This window comes from Macaca nemestrina, chromosome 9 (genome assembly GCF_043159975.1).
Source record: "Macaca nemestrina isolate mMacNem1 chromosome 9, mMacNem.hap1, whole genome shotgun sequence".
In the NCBI taxonomy this organism is placed as follows: domain Eukaryota; kingdom Metazoa; phylum Chordata; class Mammalia; order Primates; family Cercopithecidae; genus Macaca; species Macaca nemestrina.
The window spans coordinates 62,655,943-62,673,137 of NC_092133.1; the positions used below are offsets into that span (position 1 = coordinate 62,655,943).

The window sequence follows — 17,195 nt, forward strand, 5'->3', positions numbered from 1 at the left end:
TCCTTCTGAAATTTCTAAAATATGAATAGAATATTTGTTTGCATAGTTACATTCCAAATGCCATGTAGACTTTTTTCATTTTTATTCTTTTTTTTTTTTTTTTCTTTTTACCTAATTGTAGTATCTATGGCTTCACAGTGTCTTACGCTCTGGTTGTTCCCAAAAGCTGTGGTGTGACTTTGTTGGAGATGGGGCCTCCAGGCAGGCCAGTCCTTGGATCCCTAGGGAGTGCACAGGCACCTCTGGTGGTATGCGTTGCATGGACCAGTTCTCAGGATCCTGGGTAGTACACAAAGGTTCATAGTGGCCCTGTTGTTGGTGGGGCAAGTTTGCTGGGTTGTGACGGTGGCACATCCCAGACAGGGCAGTCCTTAAGCCCTAAGTGGCAGATGTGGGAATCAGTATTCATGGCAGTGGGTCATAAGCAAGCTGGTCCTCAGGCCCCTGGGCAGTGTGTGCAGGCACATGATGGCCCAATTGCTGCAGGGAACAAGGTCACTGTCACCAGGGAAGGTGGCTCTCAGGCTCTTGGAAGCATGTGCTTTGGATTCCTATGTTCCGGGGAAAGCCTCCCTGATGTGCAGGACTGCCTGTTCCCTGGGATTTAGGTCTCTGTGTGGGCTCAGGTAACAAGGACCCTGTGGCACCACTGGGTTCAGCTGGTAATGTAACACTGCAACCTTCTGGGAGGGTGTTGGGGGATGTAGGCTGTACACCTGTGATGTGGAGATGCAGCAGTAATTAGGCCCTGGGGCAGAATGTAGTCTGGTGGTGATGCTTCTTAGTGCATTTTTCATGGCATTGACAGTTACCTTTGTGTTACTAAACCAAGGTCAAAGAACATTGTGATGATTAATGCTGAAAGTTATTTTTTCATAATTTGAAGATTTTTAAAAATATTAATCCTGGGCCTAAACACATTAAAGGAATTAAGAAGACATAAATCTGAAAAATTAATGTTGACACAGAATTTAAAATGGGAATAAATACTTTTATTCATTCAGCAAATACCTATTAAGAGACTTCAGGCAAAACCGTGGAAGTAAGAGGTCCTATTAAGATTCTACAGCAACTTAGGCGAAAGTTATTCAAACTGGCATAGTAGCAGTGAATATGGAGAAAAAGTGAACATATTTAAGAAAAATTTTAAATACAGAATAAAGCACATCTTCAACTATCCTTCAATACTACAATTCACTAAAGATCAATATGATATTATAATCAGAACACTACACAATAAGGGAATAACATTGCTAATGCTAATATAGAAGTGGCCAATCTATTTTTCAAAAAATTCAAAGACCATTGTCAATCACTTCCACCAATCCTCGTTTGATCTCCACTGTCACAGTTCTTTTGCAAGTAATCTCTTCCACTACATTTTACTCATTGTTCAATCTCCACTACCTTTCATAGGAGTCAGCACTCATAATTATGAAATATTAAATAAACTAAGGAATAAAAGAAAGGTTGTATTTTTACAAACCTTCATATTTAATCAGTTCTTAGTAATTGTTGAACAGTTCTTATGGTCCAAATCATTCATCCCTTCTATCAAAGTTTATAACTCACCATGAGTCAATTTATGCAAACTAACCTCTGAAGATATACGTTTATCATGAGACATTTGTTGATGGTATGAATAATCTTTAAATGATCATTGATAACCTTTCAGTTTTAAATCTATAACTGCAATGGATAAACAGAAGACATCTGTCATTAGAGATACCCTCATTTCAAGAATCTTTAGTCAATAGTGGACCACTGAATCATATTAAAACATTATAAGCAAATATTTTATCACATGTGATCTTCCTCTGTGCTAATAACAAAAAAAAAATAGTTTAAAGTCTAAGAGTCCTTTACTACTGATTTTAAATTTATATTTTTATTTATATTTTAATGTAGAGAGCTGATATTCTGAGAATTCCCAAGTTTTTACAAATGATTCAGAAGAAAATGGAAATCTGTTTTGGACCATTTTTCCATCTATCTATCTATCTATCTATCTATCTATCTATCTATCTATCTAGAAAATAGTCTCTCTCTCTATATATATATACACACACACACAGACACACATATATATACACACACACACACATACATATGTGTGTGTGTGTGTATATATATATAATATTAGCATTGACTCCTGAAAGAAAGCCCATGAGTGGCTAAATGCTTATAAAAATTTTGAAAGTAAAATTTTCTCTAAGTAATTCACAACACAGATACCTTAAGAACTAACATGACAATTGATCTACCTGACAAAAGATGAATCAGAAGTCTCTGAATACAAACCACAACATATCACTCTAAAAGGTCATTGTATTAGTCCATTCTCATGCTACTCTAAAGAACTGCCAAAGACTGGGTAATTTATAAAGAACAGAGGTTTAATTGACTTACAATTCCACTTGGCTAGGAAGGCCTCAGGAAACTTACAATCATAGTGGAAAGGGAAGCAAACACATCGTTTTTCACATCATGGCAGGAAGGAGAATGAGAGCCCAGTGAAGGAAGAAGCCTTTATAAAACCATCAGATCTCATGAGAACTAACTCACTATCACAAAAACAGGATGGGGGAAACCACCCCTGTGATTCAATTATCTCTACCTGGTGCCTCCCACAACATGTGGGAATTATAGGAACCATAATTCAAGATGAGATTTGGGTGGGGACATAGCCAAGCCATATCAATCATTCTACACAAGTATCAGGTAGTTTGCTATTAAACACATCTGTAACTTTTCTAAGAAAATCTGCCCCCACCCACAGAAGATGCAAGATTGTGGCAATTCTCATCACAGCTATTCGAACTATGATTAGCCATCTGAAAAAAAAAAAAAAAAAGTAATCCATCTATTCATTGGTCTTATTTTGGACCTAGAGCATCTAGGCTGGTACTAGAAAGATCCAGAGGACCAGCTAGATTCTTTCTCTTTTGTTCGACTGGGAAAATTTTGAGAGAAGATGCCATAATCTGTAGGAGCAGATGTTGAAAAATTATAATGTTACAAAAAGATCACTGGTAAAGAATCATGGCTAAACTAATATAAGGTAAGTTTATGAAGGCACAGAAACTTGAGAGAGTAGTGGAAACCACTCACTATTTCAGTCAAACATGTCTGGTTGTCTGTTTCATGGCCATTTCTCTTTTTATTTTTTTTATTTATTTATTTTTTTTACTAACAAATCTCTGATTTTCTTTGTGTAGTAAGTGACTAGAATAAAGGTTAAACCGTGGCTGGTCTAAGCCTAGTGTTCAATTAGAAACTGTTTATACCAGCTCACAAGAGCCGATTCTATGCATTTTGTACCAACTCAGTTTAGTGACATCACACTGGTAGCTTAAAACCTGCAAAGGTGGGAGTATTTATGCCACAGAAATAAACAAATGCTACAAATTAGGACTACCACTGCCTCTGGCTTCTACTCAGTTGTTAATCACTTATCAGCACTCTCTAAACTCATCTTGGAAATCTAATTTTCTTTTGCCAGTGATTGGCTCAAGATTGGGAGAGGAACCAAGTTTTGACCTATGACAAGGAAGAGAAACTGATGAAAATCATCTGGAAAAGACTTTTTTCTCGAAAGTTAAAGCTGCAAGCCAGTTTCTTTTTCTGTTTTAAATGGTGTTGTGTAATGCTTGGAGATGCAATGCTTTAAGATGCAACCATGAGGGAACATCAACAGAATCCAGAGATGCTTACACATTAATAACCTTGAACTGGGCCGGGCGCGGTGGCTCACGCCTGTAATCTAAGCACTTTGGGAGGTCGAGGCGGGTGGATCACAAGGTCAGGAGTTTGAGACCAGCCTAGCCAGTATGGTGAAACCCCGTCTTTACTAAAAATACAAAAAAATTAGCTGGGCGTGGTGGCACATGCCTGTAATCCCAACTACTTGGGAGGGTGAGGCAGGAGAATTGCTTGAATCTGGGAGGTGGAGGTTGCAGTGAGCTGAGATTGCACCACTGCACTCCAGCCTGGGTGACAGAGTGAGGCTCCTTCTCAAAATAATAATAATAATAATAATAATAACCTTGAACTGTCAGAGGCATGTGAACCAGAACAACTCCATCTTGAATAGGAGCTTGGTAAAATGAGGTTGAAACCTACTGGGCTGCATCCCAGACAGCTAAGGCATTCTAAGTCAAAGGATGAGATAAGAGGTTGGCACAAGATATCGGTCATAAAGACCTTACTGATAAAACAGGTTGCAATAAAGAAGCTGGCTAAATCCTACCAAAACCAAGATGGCCACAAGAGTGACCTCTGGTCATCCTCACTATACACTGCCATCAGCCCCATGACAATTTACAAATGCCATGGCAACATCAGGAAGTTACCCTATATGGTCTCAAGGGGGAATGCATGACTAATCCACCCCCTGTTTAGTATATCATCAAGAAATAACCATAAAAATGGTAAACCAGCAGTTCTCGGGGATGCTCTGCTAATGGAGTACCCATTCTTTCATTCCTTTACTTTCTTGATAAACTTGCTTTCACTTTGCATTGCGGACTTGCCCCAAATTTTTACTTGCACAAGATCTAAGAACCCTCTCTTGGGGTCTAGAATGGGACCCCTTTCCTGTAACAGAACTACTACCAACCAGGGCATCCAAAATGTAGAAAATTATGAGCAGTCCACCCTGGGCATAGAAAATAATGTGCATTTTCTGTACAGAATTTAAAAACAATAATTAAACATATTAACCATCAGTTCACTTTTTATTATCCTCCTGTACAGACAATTCTAAATAATGTTAGCCATTAAAATATCCCTCTCCACATAGCTTAACTGCTCCTACCCAAGTCGTCTGTATGCTAGGGCCAGTAACCCTAGAGCCAACTATATCAAACATCTAGCTATGTGACAATGAAGGGTTTTTGTTATTTAAGTAACTTTTACATGAGTTTTCTGTTTCTTCTTTATGTTTTGAACTGCTTAAGTTGTCCATGAAAAGAAGTAGATCCAAAATATTGGTATATCAGGTTAATCTAGCACTAAAGGGAAAAACTATTAATTCCTGCTTAAAGGACCTACAATATCCCTGAATCCCAGGCCTCCCCAGGTTCTAATCATGCAAAGATTAGTAAATTATGGTTCCGGTTCCCCTTCTTGCATGTCCAGAGGATTCTCCCTATGTGCTGTCAGTATTAAAATATTAAACTATCTTTACATTGATGAATGTGAGTAGGTTCCTTTGCCTTTTAACCAAAAGGCAGAAACTACTATTTAACAATCAAATTACAAAAGGCTTTTCCAATATAAGGTGTAGATTGAATTTACTTTGCAAAGTCTTTAAGAAGGAGATAGCAAATAGACAAAAATATGCTTAATATTGTTTATAATAATTAAAATTACTATTTATCTAAATATTAACAAAAGAATACAAAAGTGAATAAGTTCTTGAATAATATACAATCATGCAGAAATATGCAGCCAAATATGTGTAAAAATGCAAGTAACATAAATATATATATATATGCATGATACACATTTGAAAATATAAATATATATTAGAAAAATGGTGAACAGAAAAAAAATCAGTTAGCAGTGGTTATTATTCCTGAGTAGTGGAATCAAAGGCCATTAATTTTTTTCCCATACATTTTCTATATTTTCAAAGATTTTGATTCTATAAAAATAAAGTAATTTTAAAATATATAATTAGCATATATTCAATTTTCATTAATGTATCATGAAAATATAGTTGGTTTTTGGAACAATTTTTCATTATGAGAATGCTATACATACATGAAAGTAATGAAGTCAATAGGTTAGACTGGACTAAATCAGGTAACTTTAAAAAATGAAGTTGGATATTCATGAGAATTTGCATTTTATAAGAAAGAATATTATCACATTCCAAGAAAATCCTTCTCTCACAAAAAAGGAAAAAAATGTAATTTATTTTATAGAGAGGATTACTTTTTGAGAGAATAAAAAAGACTAAAATGTGTTTAGTTCTTTGTTCTTACCACACAAACAAAACTTGAATTATGCTTCTGAGGATATTGATTTATAAGAGTATCTTCACAATCCTGTGGGATATTATTCTAATTTGTGATGAGATAATAATCTGGGCTTCACATGGAATCTCAAGCTGTCTATTGAAGTTAGATATTTAGACTTGTTTGTTTAATTATTTAGATTAGCACTGTCAAATACATATAACGGTTGTTGAATTATCATATTGCATCTGTGAAAGGAAAATAAATCTTGGGGCCCCAAAATGACTAAGCCAAAGGGGAAAGTCAAGCTGGGAACTGCTTAGGAGAAACCTGCCTCCCATTCTATTCAAAGTCATCTCTCTGCTCAGTGAGATAAATGCATATCTGATCGCCTCCTTTGGAAAAGTTAATCAGAAACTCAAAAGATTGCAACCATTTATCTCTTATCTACCTGTGACCTGGAAGCCCCCTTCCCATTTCTACTTGTCCCACTTTTGCTTCAATTTGTTCCACCTTTCTAGACTGAACCATTGTTTATCTTACATATGTTGATTGATGTCTCGTGTCTCCCTAAAATGTATAAAACTAAGCTGTGCTCTGACCACCTTGAGCACATGTCATCAGGAACTTCTGAGGCTGTGTCATGGGTGCACATCCCAAACTTTGGCAAAATAAACTTCCCAAATTGACTGAGATCTGTCTCAGATTTTGCAGTTCACACATTTCAAATCGATGTTTTCCCATTAATATATTTTTTTCCCTGAGGGGAGAAAAATTTGGTTGGAAAAGAAGCACAGGGAAATCAAGATATATAAATGTATTAGAGGGAGAAAATGTGGATTTATTTGAAAAGCTAGGAAAAACCTAAGACTTCTAGATATTATTGTCTAATATGTTTTGGCCATGAATAGGAGATTCTTTTATAGACTCAGTGTAAATTGTTAAATTTAAAAGCATTACAAGAGATGAGGCTTGTAATCCCAGAGTAGACCATGGATGACACAACTGCTGCTAATACATGGCAACATATTGCATCCAGAAATACAATCAATTAAATGTTTACTGTATTAAATAAAATTAATTTTATTCAGTATTATTCTTTTTTTTTTTTTTTTTTTTTTTTTTTTTTGAGATAGAGTCCAGCTCTGTTGCCCAGGCTGGAGTGTGGTGGCATGATCTCAGCTCACTGCAACCTCTGCCTCCTGGGCTCAAGCAATTGTCCTGCCTCAGCCTCCTGAGTAGCTGGGATCACAGACATTAGCTAAGACGCCCAACTAATTTTCATATTTTTAGTAGAGCTGGGGTTTTACCATCTTGGCCAGGCTGGTCTCGAACTCCTGACCTCAAGTAATCCACCTGCCTTGACTTCCCAAAGTGTTGGCATTTCAGGCGTGAGCCACCATGCCTGGCCCAGTATTATTCTATTTTATAAAGCTGACAAGAAAAAATAAACAAATTAAAAGAATAAAGACATACCAGATACAGCAAGGAAGTCATCAATGCTTGTAATGTCATCTACGGCTTCAGTGAGGACATGTATATGATTCTCCCATGTACGCTTGTACATTTCCATGGTGTTTTTGACCACTTGACTTTTGGGTCTTGCAGCCAAAGCAAGTGCAGCATTAATAATCTATAAAGATAAGGATTGAAAAAATTACCTATTGGTTACAATGTTCACTGTTTGGGTGATGGGTACACTAAAAGCCCACACTTCACCACTATGCAATATATGCATGTAAGAAATCTGCACTTATAATTCTTAAATATATAAAATAAATAAAAAATATTAAAGAAATAAAATAAAATTAATTAAATTATATTCATTTGTATTAAACATAAAAAATGGAATTTAAAAAATCTGTAAAGATGTAGAATGTTTACTCAGTGATTTCTTTAAATACATTAAGTGTATTAAAATTACATTATTTAAATTAAATACTTAATGACATTCATCCTCGACAATAGGAAAAACAGTAAAATGTCTCCACATATATACAGTTTATATTGAAAAGTATAAAATGTTTTATATTTATTAATATAAATTATATAGGTATAAATAATTTTTACTTTTAAATTTTTCCTACTCTATCATTGCAGAGTGAGTTTTTTAAATATAAACTTTGTCACCATAAGCTCCATCGAGTTCAAGACACTTTTCTAAGTTATGATATCAGGCATTTAATCTATCCTTAAAGAACTGATGATTCTGGGAATTTAAACATGTCAATCCAGTCTTTTTTACATTATTAACTGGTGAGAAATGGATGCGTTTAACAGATTTTTTTTTTCAAATTAGTAAACAAAAAGAAATCAGCAAGAACAAATTAGTACTGTAAGTTGAACCCAGTGATTTCCCATGGATATTCCTGAAATATTGCCCTTGTTTCAGGAGATAAATGAGCAGAAGCACTGTAATGGTGAAGAAGGACATTCTGGTGACACATTCTTGGGCATATTTCTGTTAAAGTTTCGGCTAATTTTCTCAAACCACTCTCATAGTAAGCAGATGTTATCATTCTTTGGCCCTCCAGGAAGTCATTAAGCAAAATGCCTGTAGCATATCAAAAAACTGTTGCCATAACCCTTGTTCTTGACTGGTCTGTTTTTGCTTTGACTGGATCACGTCCATCTCTCACTAGCTATTGCTTTGATTATGATGTCTTCAGAATTGTACTTGTAAAGCCGTGTTTCATCTCCTGTTACAATTCTTTAAAGAAGTAATTCAGGATCTTGATCCCACTGATTTAAAAATTCCATCGAAAGCTCTGCTGTTGTCTGCAGCTGATCTGGGCACAATGGTTTGGATACTCATTGAGTGGAATGTTTGTTCAACTTTAATTTTTTAGTCAGAATTGTGTAAGCTGAAGTAATTAGGATGTTTATGGTGTTGGCTATTGCTTGTGCTGTTAATCACTGGTTCCTTTCAATTAGGGCATGAATAATAGAAATTATTTAAAATCACAAATGGATGTGGATGGGCTGCTTCTGTGAGCTTCATCTTCAACATCATCTCACCTCTTATTAAAATGAGTTACCGGTTTGTAAACTGATGATTAATTTGGGGCATTGTCTCCAAGAATATTTTGTAAAGCATCAATGATTGCATCAATCTTCCACTCAAACTTTGCCATAAATATGATGTTTCTTCTTCAATTTCAGCAGAGTTTATGTTGCCTTTCATAGGGGTTTGATATAGTTTGGCTGTGTCTCCACTCAAATCTCATCTTGAATTGTAACTCTCATAATTCCCATATGTCATGGGAGGGACCTGGTGGGAGGTACTTGAATCATAAGGGCAGTTACCTTCATGCTTTTCTCATGATAGTCAGTTGAGTTCTCACGAGATCTGATAGTTTCATAAGGGGGTTTTCCCCTTTTGCTCAGAACTTCTCCTTCCTGCCACCATGTATAGAAGGACATGTTTGCATCCCCTTCTGCCATGATTGTGAGTTTCCTGTGGAACTCTGAGTCAATTAAACCTCTTTCCTTTATAAATTACCCAGTCTCAGTTCTGTCTTTATTAGCAGCATTAGAACAGACTAATATAGAGCTGTTTTCAAAATGATGTCTCTTATTTTCGATCCGTCAAACTAGATCCTGTCCACACACATTATCACAAGCTAGAACAAGTTTATTTTGGTGCAAAAATGTTGAATTCTATGCATAACTTTTTCATAAAACACATTTTCAATAAACGTTTTGAAGACCTCTCATACAATGATAACAATAAAAAGAAGCTTTTCCTACTGAATATCCTAAAGATGTCACCTTAAGTCACTTCCTGTCACCACATTATTGGAGGTAGAATATGGAAAAAATTAGTTGCCTGAGAATAATATATTTAAATCCCCCTTTTTATTTCTTTTCTATAAAAGGGGAACATATTAAATTTTAAGGAAACACACTAACTTTAGAAATAACTACTGTGCAGTATGCCTTGACTTCAGTTTTAGAGTTTTATTAACCTATTAACTTACAATGTACCTTTGTGTATACTGCAATGGCTCTGGTCCCTGGTGTTTCATTGTTCTTGCAATTGGACAACTATGTACACATGTGGTTGTACTGAAATTATGCCTTCACAGCAAAGTATACTTTTAAAGTACTGGTGTAAAACCCTCAGTGGAGATATGAAGTTATGAATATAAGACAGGCTATATTTTATAAGAATATTTTCAGTTCTGCTGCTGATCCAATTTATCTGATTCAACACTGCACACTATGAGGAAGCTTTATCCTACTTGACTCTTCTGATATTTAGCTTAAATCTAAAAGAAGACACAATTCAGAATTCTTCTTCTAACCCTCTTTAAGGCAGAAAAATATTCATCCCAATGTCACACTACTAGAATTTTAGCCATATATCTAGAGAAAATAAAATAACCATTCTTAAATCTTCTTCATGTAGAACTAAAGCTTTTTAAAAAATGAATTATGTTGCTTTCTGAGGCATTTTGTTTCTTTAAATCATGGTTGAAATGTTTACATGTCAGTCACTTGACCCTGATAATTTTTAGTCTGTCAGTTCACCTTTGAAACAGTTTCTTTTAAGTTCAGGCCTTATTATATCTTAACTGGGCCGTTCTAGTAGCCTTATACTTTTCTACTTCCAGTCTCTATTTGCTCTGAGACATTCTCCTCAGTGCAAACACATTTCTTTCTCAAATGCCAAAGTGATAACCTTTGATAAAATCCTAGTTGACTAAAAACGAAAACCATATTTCTTTTCAGTAATTCACAGTCTAAACCCATCCACAGGTTGGTCCTTACGTGCAGTTCACTCTGCTGTAATAATCTTACTCATTTTAGTTTTTGTTCCAGCCACAGTTTTCAGCTCCATTTCCTTACCACACCACTCATCGTTGTACCTCTGTGACTGTTTTTACAGCTCAATCTACCTTAACGCCCTTGTTCCATCCCTTTTTCTGCTCTACTCCATCTTAGGAAACATTTTTTATATTTAGCACATCCATGGAAAGATCACCACATACTGTGAAGCCTGTCCCATTCCCTACACCCAGCAAACTGAATTGTTTTCTCTTTTGTGTTTAAAAAATATTTTGTCCATATAAATAAATAGTAGCTATTCTATTGCATGATTGCTCATACACATGTCTATTCCTGGGTAATGAGCTCCATCATAGGAGGGACTATGTATTATTCATCTTTGCTTCTTGGTATACTAAATATGTTAATTACCATAACTGCTATAGTTATAAACTGTCCCTAAGAGAAACTATTCTGCTCACAGTCCACACTGAGAGGACAGCCACAGGGGGGCAGGTTTGGTATTATTTTCTCTTTCTTCAACACTATTTAGGTCATAGGCAGGTACCCAATTCAAGAAGAGTTAATCTCTTGGCCGGCTGGTGATAGGTCATGAGGTTTGATATAAAAAGTTGTGTTGTGTTAATCAATCTTGAAAATTTGAACTAGAATTTATGGAGAAATCATTAGTTAGCAGTCAAGACCAAAGCTGAAAGTTTCTGTAAAGAGCAGCCATTTTATAAAATCAGAACCAGAGGGGGCCAATGCAGCTAAGGCTACAAGGAAACTAGAGCCAAAGTGTAAGGAAGAAGAAACTGTAAATAGACTGAACCTATGATGTTTAAAAAGAAAAAAAATAGGCCAGGTGTGGTGGCTCACGCCTGTAATCTCAGCACTTTGAGAGGCTGAGGCAAGCAGATCACCTGAGGTCAGGAGTTCAAGACCAGCCTGACCAACATGGAGAAACCTCCTCTCTACTGAAAATACAAAATTAGCTGAGCATGGTGGTGCATGCCTGTAATCCCAGCTACTCGGGAGGCTGAGGCAGGAGAATTGCTTGAACCCAGGAGGCGGAGGCTGTGGTGAGCTGAGATTGCATCATTGCACTCCAGCCTGGGCAACAAGAACAAAACTCTATCTCAAAAAAAAAAAAAAAAAGAGAGAAAAAGTAGAAAGACAAAAATAAACAAGCAAAAGCAAAGTGTGTAGTAAAATAAGCCAGTAGGTGGCAAGAGGAGAATGGGGAAAATATATCAAGAGAGTCAATAACATCAACAGAGATAAAATGATACTCAGAGAAAAGAAAAAAAAAAGAAGTTGACTGTTTTTGAGAGTATCCTATTTTGGATTACAAAAACACAGAAATACTAATAAAATAACTATAATAATAAAATACTAAGTCCATACTTTGCACCATGCACCACTGTTCCAAGCACTTTCTACATATTCACCTAATTTTTTTAACTTAATTTTTACATCGCATTGAGGTAGGTAGGTGTTGTCATCTCCATTTTCAGATAAGGTTACCAAGTTATTAAGGAGAAGTTGTCAACTTGACCTAGACTTCCTGCTCTTAATTGCCACACTGTACAATCTTCTATAACAATATTATACTAATTTATGATGCTATGAGTGAGTGATGACCCTTAAAACCATAAAGGCATCACTGAAGGAAACATTACAATGCCTGATGTAAAGAAAAACAAAAGAGAGAGCCAATGTGTGTGTATGTGTGTGTGTGTGTGTGTGTGCATGTGAAAGAGAGAGAGACAGAAAATATATATATATATATATATATATATATATATATATATATATATATAATTTGCTAAGTTAACCATTTATAAAATTCAGTGGCATTAAGTACATTCACATAGCTGTGCAACTATCCATCTCCAGAACTTTTTAGCATCTCAAACTGAAATTCAGTACTCATTAAACAATAACTTCCCATTCTTCCTTCCCTCTAGTACCTAGTAAGCTCTATTATACTTTCTACTTCTTGCTGTTGACTATTCTAGATACTTCATATAAGTGGAATTATACAACATTTGTCCTTTTGTGTCTGGCTTATTTCCCTTAACATAATCTTTTCAAGGTTTACTCAAGTTGTAGTATGCATCAGAAATTCATTACTTTTGAAGATTAAAGAATATTCTACTGTATGTACATACCATGTCTTGCTCACCCAGTCATCTGTCAGTGGACACTGGGTTGTTTCCATCTTTTGGCTGGTGTGAATAATGCTGTTGTGACCATTATTGTACAAATAACTGTCCAAGTATTGGCTTTCAATTATTTGGGGTATATGCCCAGAAGTGGAATTGCTAAAAAATTATATGACAATGTTTTTAAAAATGGGGTCTCACTCTGTCACCCAAGCTGGAGTGTAGTGGCTTGATCTCAGCTCACAGCAACTTCCACCTCTCAGGCTCAAGCGATCCTCCCACCTCAGTCTCCCAAGTAGCTGGTACCACAAACGCACACCACCACACCCAGCTAATATTTTTTGCATTTTTGATAGAGACAAGATTTCACCATGTTGCCCAGGCTGGTCTAGAACTCGAGCTCAGGTGATCTACTGGTCTCAGCCTCCTAAAGTGCTGGGATTCCAGGCATGAGACACTGTGCAAAGCCTGACAATTTTAAATTTAAGTTATGAAATTGCCACATTGTTTTCAGCAATAGTTGCACCATTTTATATTCCTATCTGCAATGCCGAAGAGTTCCTATTTTTTCATATCCTGGACAAAACTTATTTCCCCTTTTGTTTTTTTCCTTTAACCCTAACCATCCTAACAGGTGTGAAGTGGCATCTCATTGAGGTTCTGTTTGCATTTCCCTAATGATTAGTGATGCTGAACAACTTTTCATGTGCTTATTGACCAACTGTTTATCTTCTTTGGAAAAATGTCTATTCAAGTCTTTTGCCCATTTTTTAATTGTTTTTTATTGTTGAGTTTTAGGAGTCCTTTACATATTCTGGTTATTAATCTCTGATTATATATATGATTTGTCAATATTTTCTCCCACTCTTTGGGTTGCCTCTTCCCTCTCTTGCTAATGTCCTCTGATATACAGAAGTTTTGAATTTTAATGAAGTTCAATTGATTTTTTTTTCATTTTTTGTGCTTTTGGTGTCCTATGCACATTGCCAAATCTGATGTCATGAAGTGTCACCCTGTGTTTTCTTCTAAGAGTTTTATATTTTTAGCCACTATATTTGAGTCTTTGATTCATTTTGAGTTAATTTTTGTATATGGTGCAAGGTAAGGGGCAAATTTCATTCGTTGCCATGTACTTAAGTTTTCCCAGCACCAATTGTTGAAGACTATCCTTTACCCATAGAATTATCTGGGTAGACTTGTCAAAAATCATTTGACCATAAATGCAAGGGTTTATTTCTGGGATATTTATTCTATTCCATTGATCTATATGTCTGTATCACACTTATTTGATTATTGCAGCTGGTAATGAATTTTGAAATTAAGAAGTGTGAGGCTTCCAACTTTGTTCTTATTTTTCAAGATTATTTTGGCTACTCAAAGTCCCTTGAAATTCCATATGAAATTGAGAATGTGTTTTTTTCTATATGTGCAACATACATTGTTGGTATTTTGATAGGGATTACATTGAACTGGTAGATTGCTTTGGTTAGTATTATTATCTTAATAATATTAAATGTTATAACCCATGAACATATGATGTCTTTTCTACTTTTTATGTCTTCTTTAATTTCTTTCAGCAATATTTTGTAGTTTTCAGCAAAATCTACAAAGGAAAAGACATTCAGGTAAAAATCTTTCACCTCCTTCGTTAGCTTATTCCTAGGCATTTCATTTCATATGATGCTATTATTAAGTGAAATTGTTTTCTCAACTCCCTTTCCAGATTGTTCATTGTTCGTATATAAAGACACACTGATTTTTGTGTGTTGATTTTGTATTCTAGTGAATTCTGTTATTAGCTTTAAGATTTATGTGTGTATAATCTTCAAGATTTTCTAAATATAAGAGTATGTCAGCACTGAACAGTGATAATTTTATTTCTTCCTTCCCAATTTGGACACCACCAAAAAAAAGTTTTTTTATTCATTTAAAGTTGGATTTTGTCAGGCAAGTGATAAGAAAGGAATGAATTGAATTGATTGAGGTTATAGGAGGAGAACACAGAACTTCAAGGAACTGCTGAAAGCACTCACCAGCCTCCTCTTTGAATCTGGCTTCTGTTATTCCAAGTACATTCCCTACCCACGCTCGCTGATAAGGGCTGTGTTTGATCCTCATTTCTCTTTCCTTATACGGGCCTGTCCAAATTAGCCCCTGTTAGACCCTGTGCGTTAGGCTGTCTGGCACCCCTGACAAAAGTCAGTTTAGTTAGCTTCCACTGGTCTCACTCTATCTTCTTTAGGCTTCTCCTCATTTCTACTGGTATATGTGGTCAAGGCCTCAACATGCTTTAGGCTAAGCTTCCTCATATTTTTCTATTAAATCAGATAGACTATTTTTACTACATTCTAAACTCATTTACCTTGGGAAACCCTTGAACATCTAAACTACATTCAGAATATTTAGGATTTTCAGACTGTCTCAAGATTTTCATTGTTTCCCTCTAGGTATTAGGAGCTTGTATTTACAGGAATCTCATTTGTCCAGACACCTTCTAAGACCCATAAGAGACTCTAGAAATGTGTTCACATTGTCATTTGTTCGAGTAAAATCTGCCTCAAATAGTTTTGGGATCCAGCTAAGGGGAAGTTCAGTTGAGGATACATTTAGTTTGTGTTTAGTGGGTAATTTCAGGTGTGTTACAGTCACTTCCCTATATCTTTTACCACCTTCATACTTGTATTGATATCGGATCATGATAGAATCAATAGAGCCTTTGCCTGTCCTACTGATATGTGCTTTCCTTTCTGAAACACCTCCAAACAAACTGTGCTAGAACAAACACTGAATTATCTTCTCAGTTTCTACATAGAAAGTGACATTACAAAATAAATCGCTGTGATTTTAGAGGTGATCAAGAGTGTGCAGTGAAATAAAGATAAAAAAAGAAAATAAAAAAGAAGATTCATGAGGGTGTGTCTGACAGATCATTCATGCAAATATATTATTTTCTGGATTTTGCTATATTTTGATATTTGGCAGCATTTTAAAATTAGTATCTAGTTGTTTTCATATTCTAAATAAATATTCACTTTTTCTTAAAGAAGGCCCTTAACACTGTGTATACTTTAGGCTCCACACAGCCTGGCCTGTCACAATCAATGTATTATTTATTTATTTTATTTATTTATTTTTCGAGACAGAGTTTTTGCTCCTATCACCCAGACTAGAATGGAATGGTGTGATCTCGGCTCACTGCAACATCCACCTCCCAGATTCAAGCAATTCTTCTGCCTCCGCCTCCTGAGTAGCTGAGATTTACAGATGCGCGCCACAATACCTAGCTAGTTTTGTTTGAGTTTTTAGTAGATATGAGGTTTCACCATGTTGGCCAGAGGCTGGTTTCGAACTCCTGACCTCAGAAGATCCACCTGCCTTGGCCTCCCAAAGTGCTGGGGTTACAGGCGTGAGCCACGGAACCTGGCCAAACAGTGTTTTTCGTTGTTGTTGTTGTTGTTGTTTTAATTTAAAAAACACTATCTTCTGAAATGATGAAATGAAAATATATTCAACTGCAATATTTTAATTCTTTACAGTGAAAAATGACTTATTTCCCTTCACCTTCCTTTTGATGTGACAATGGTTTTCTTCAAAAAGGTTTTATTTTGCTTTTACTATATTTGTAAAAATGGAAGAATAGTGTAGTGATTATAAAAATAACATTGTTGAGGACCTGCAATGTGCCGGGCATGTTTCTAATTACTTGATTTGCATTAATGTTTTTCGTCCATCGGTATCTCCAATTTGCTGACAAGACAATGGAGGCACAAAGGGATGAAATAACTTACCCCAAATTATAGAAGAAACTCTAGATTGGAAGCCAAGAGGCTCAAGCTAAAGTTTTACTTTGCTTCAAACTGATTTTATGTCCATAAAAAAAAGTCATATTACCTCTCCAAGATCTATTTTCCCAGAAGTTACAGGTATGCGTCCACTGGGGTGGGGTGTGGAGACAGGGTTTGAATCAGCCCATGCCTCAGAGATTCTTCAGATTTTAACATTTCATTTAAAGCTGATGTATATACTTCTCTTGAAAGATTTCTAAAAACAATTACTTAAAATGTGAAAATAAATCTACATAATTTAATTTTTCCCAGAGATAGTTCGATATTGGCATTGATACAAATAATCTTAAAAATTTTAGTTAATATAACAAAAGCACTTTGGGGATTAAAAAGATGATTTATATGTAGTACCTATAGGTCTGATTACCTCAGTGTCACAGCATGTAGAGAAAATTAAAATAACTAGATATATGATGCCTCAAATATATCTAAGGTTGTATGTGAGGTGA

At 35.6% G+C, this 17,195-nt stretch overlaps 1 protein-coding gene across 20 annotated transcripts in view; it reads right to left on the reverse strand.

Moving 5' to 3' along the window:
* The window catches only part of LOC105466141 (catenin alpha 3), a 1,883,635-nt gene that overhangs the window by 584,393 nt on the left and 1,282,047 nt on the right, over nt 1-17,195 (reverse strand). For all 20 annotated transcript variants that reach the window (XR_011607352.1, XR_011607354.1, XR_011607355.1 and 17 more), the window contains one exon: nt 7,440-7,596. Coding sequence is in view for 16 of the 20 variants with exons in the window: in XM_071068753.1 (XP_070924854.1) it covers nt 7,440-7,596 (157 nt within the window). In the remaining 4 variants the exon portion in view is untranslated. The remainder of the gene's footprint in view (nt 1-7,439; nt 7,597-17,195) is intronic.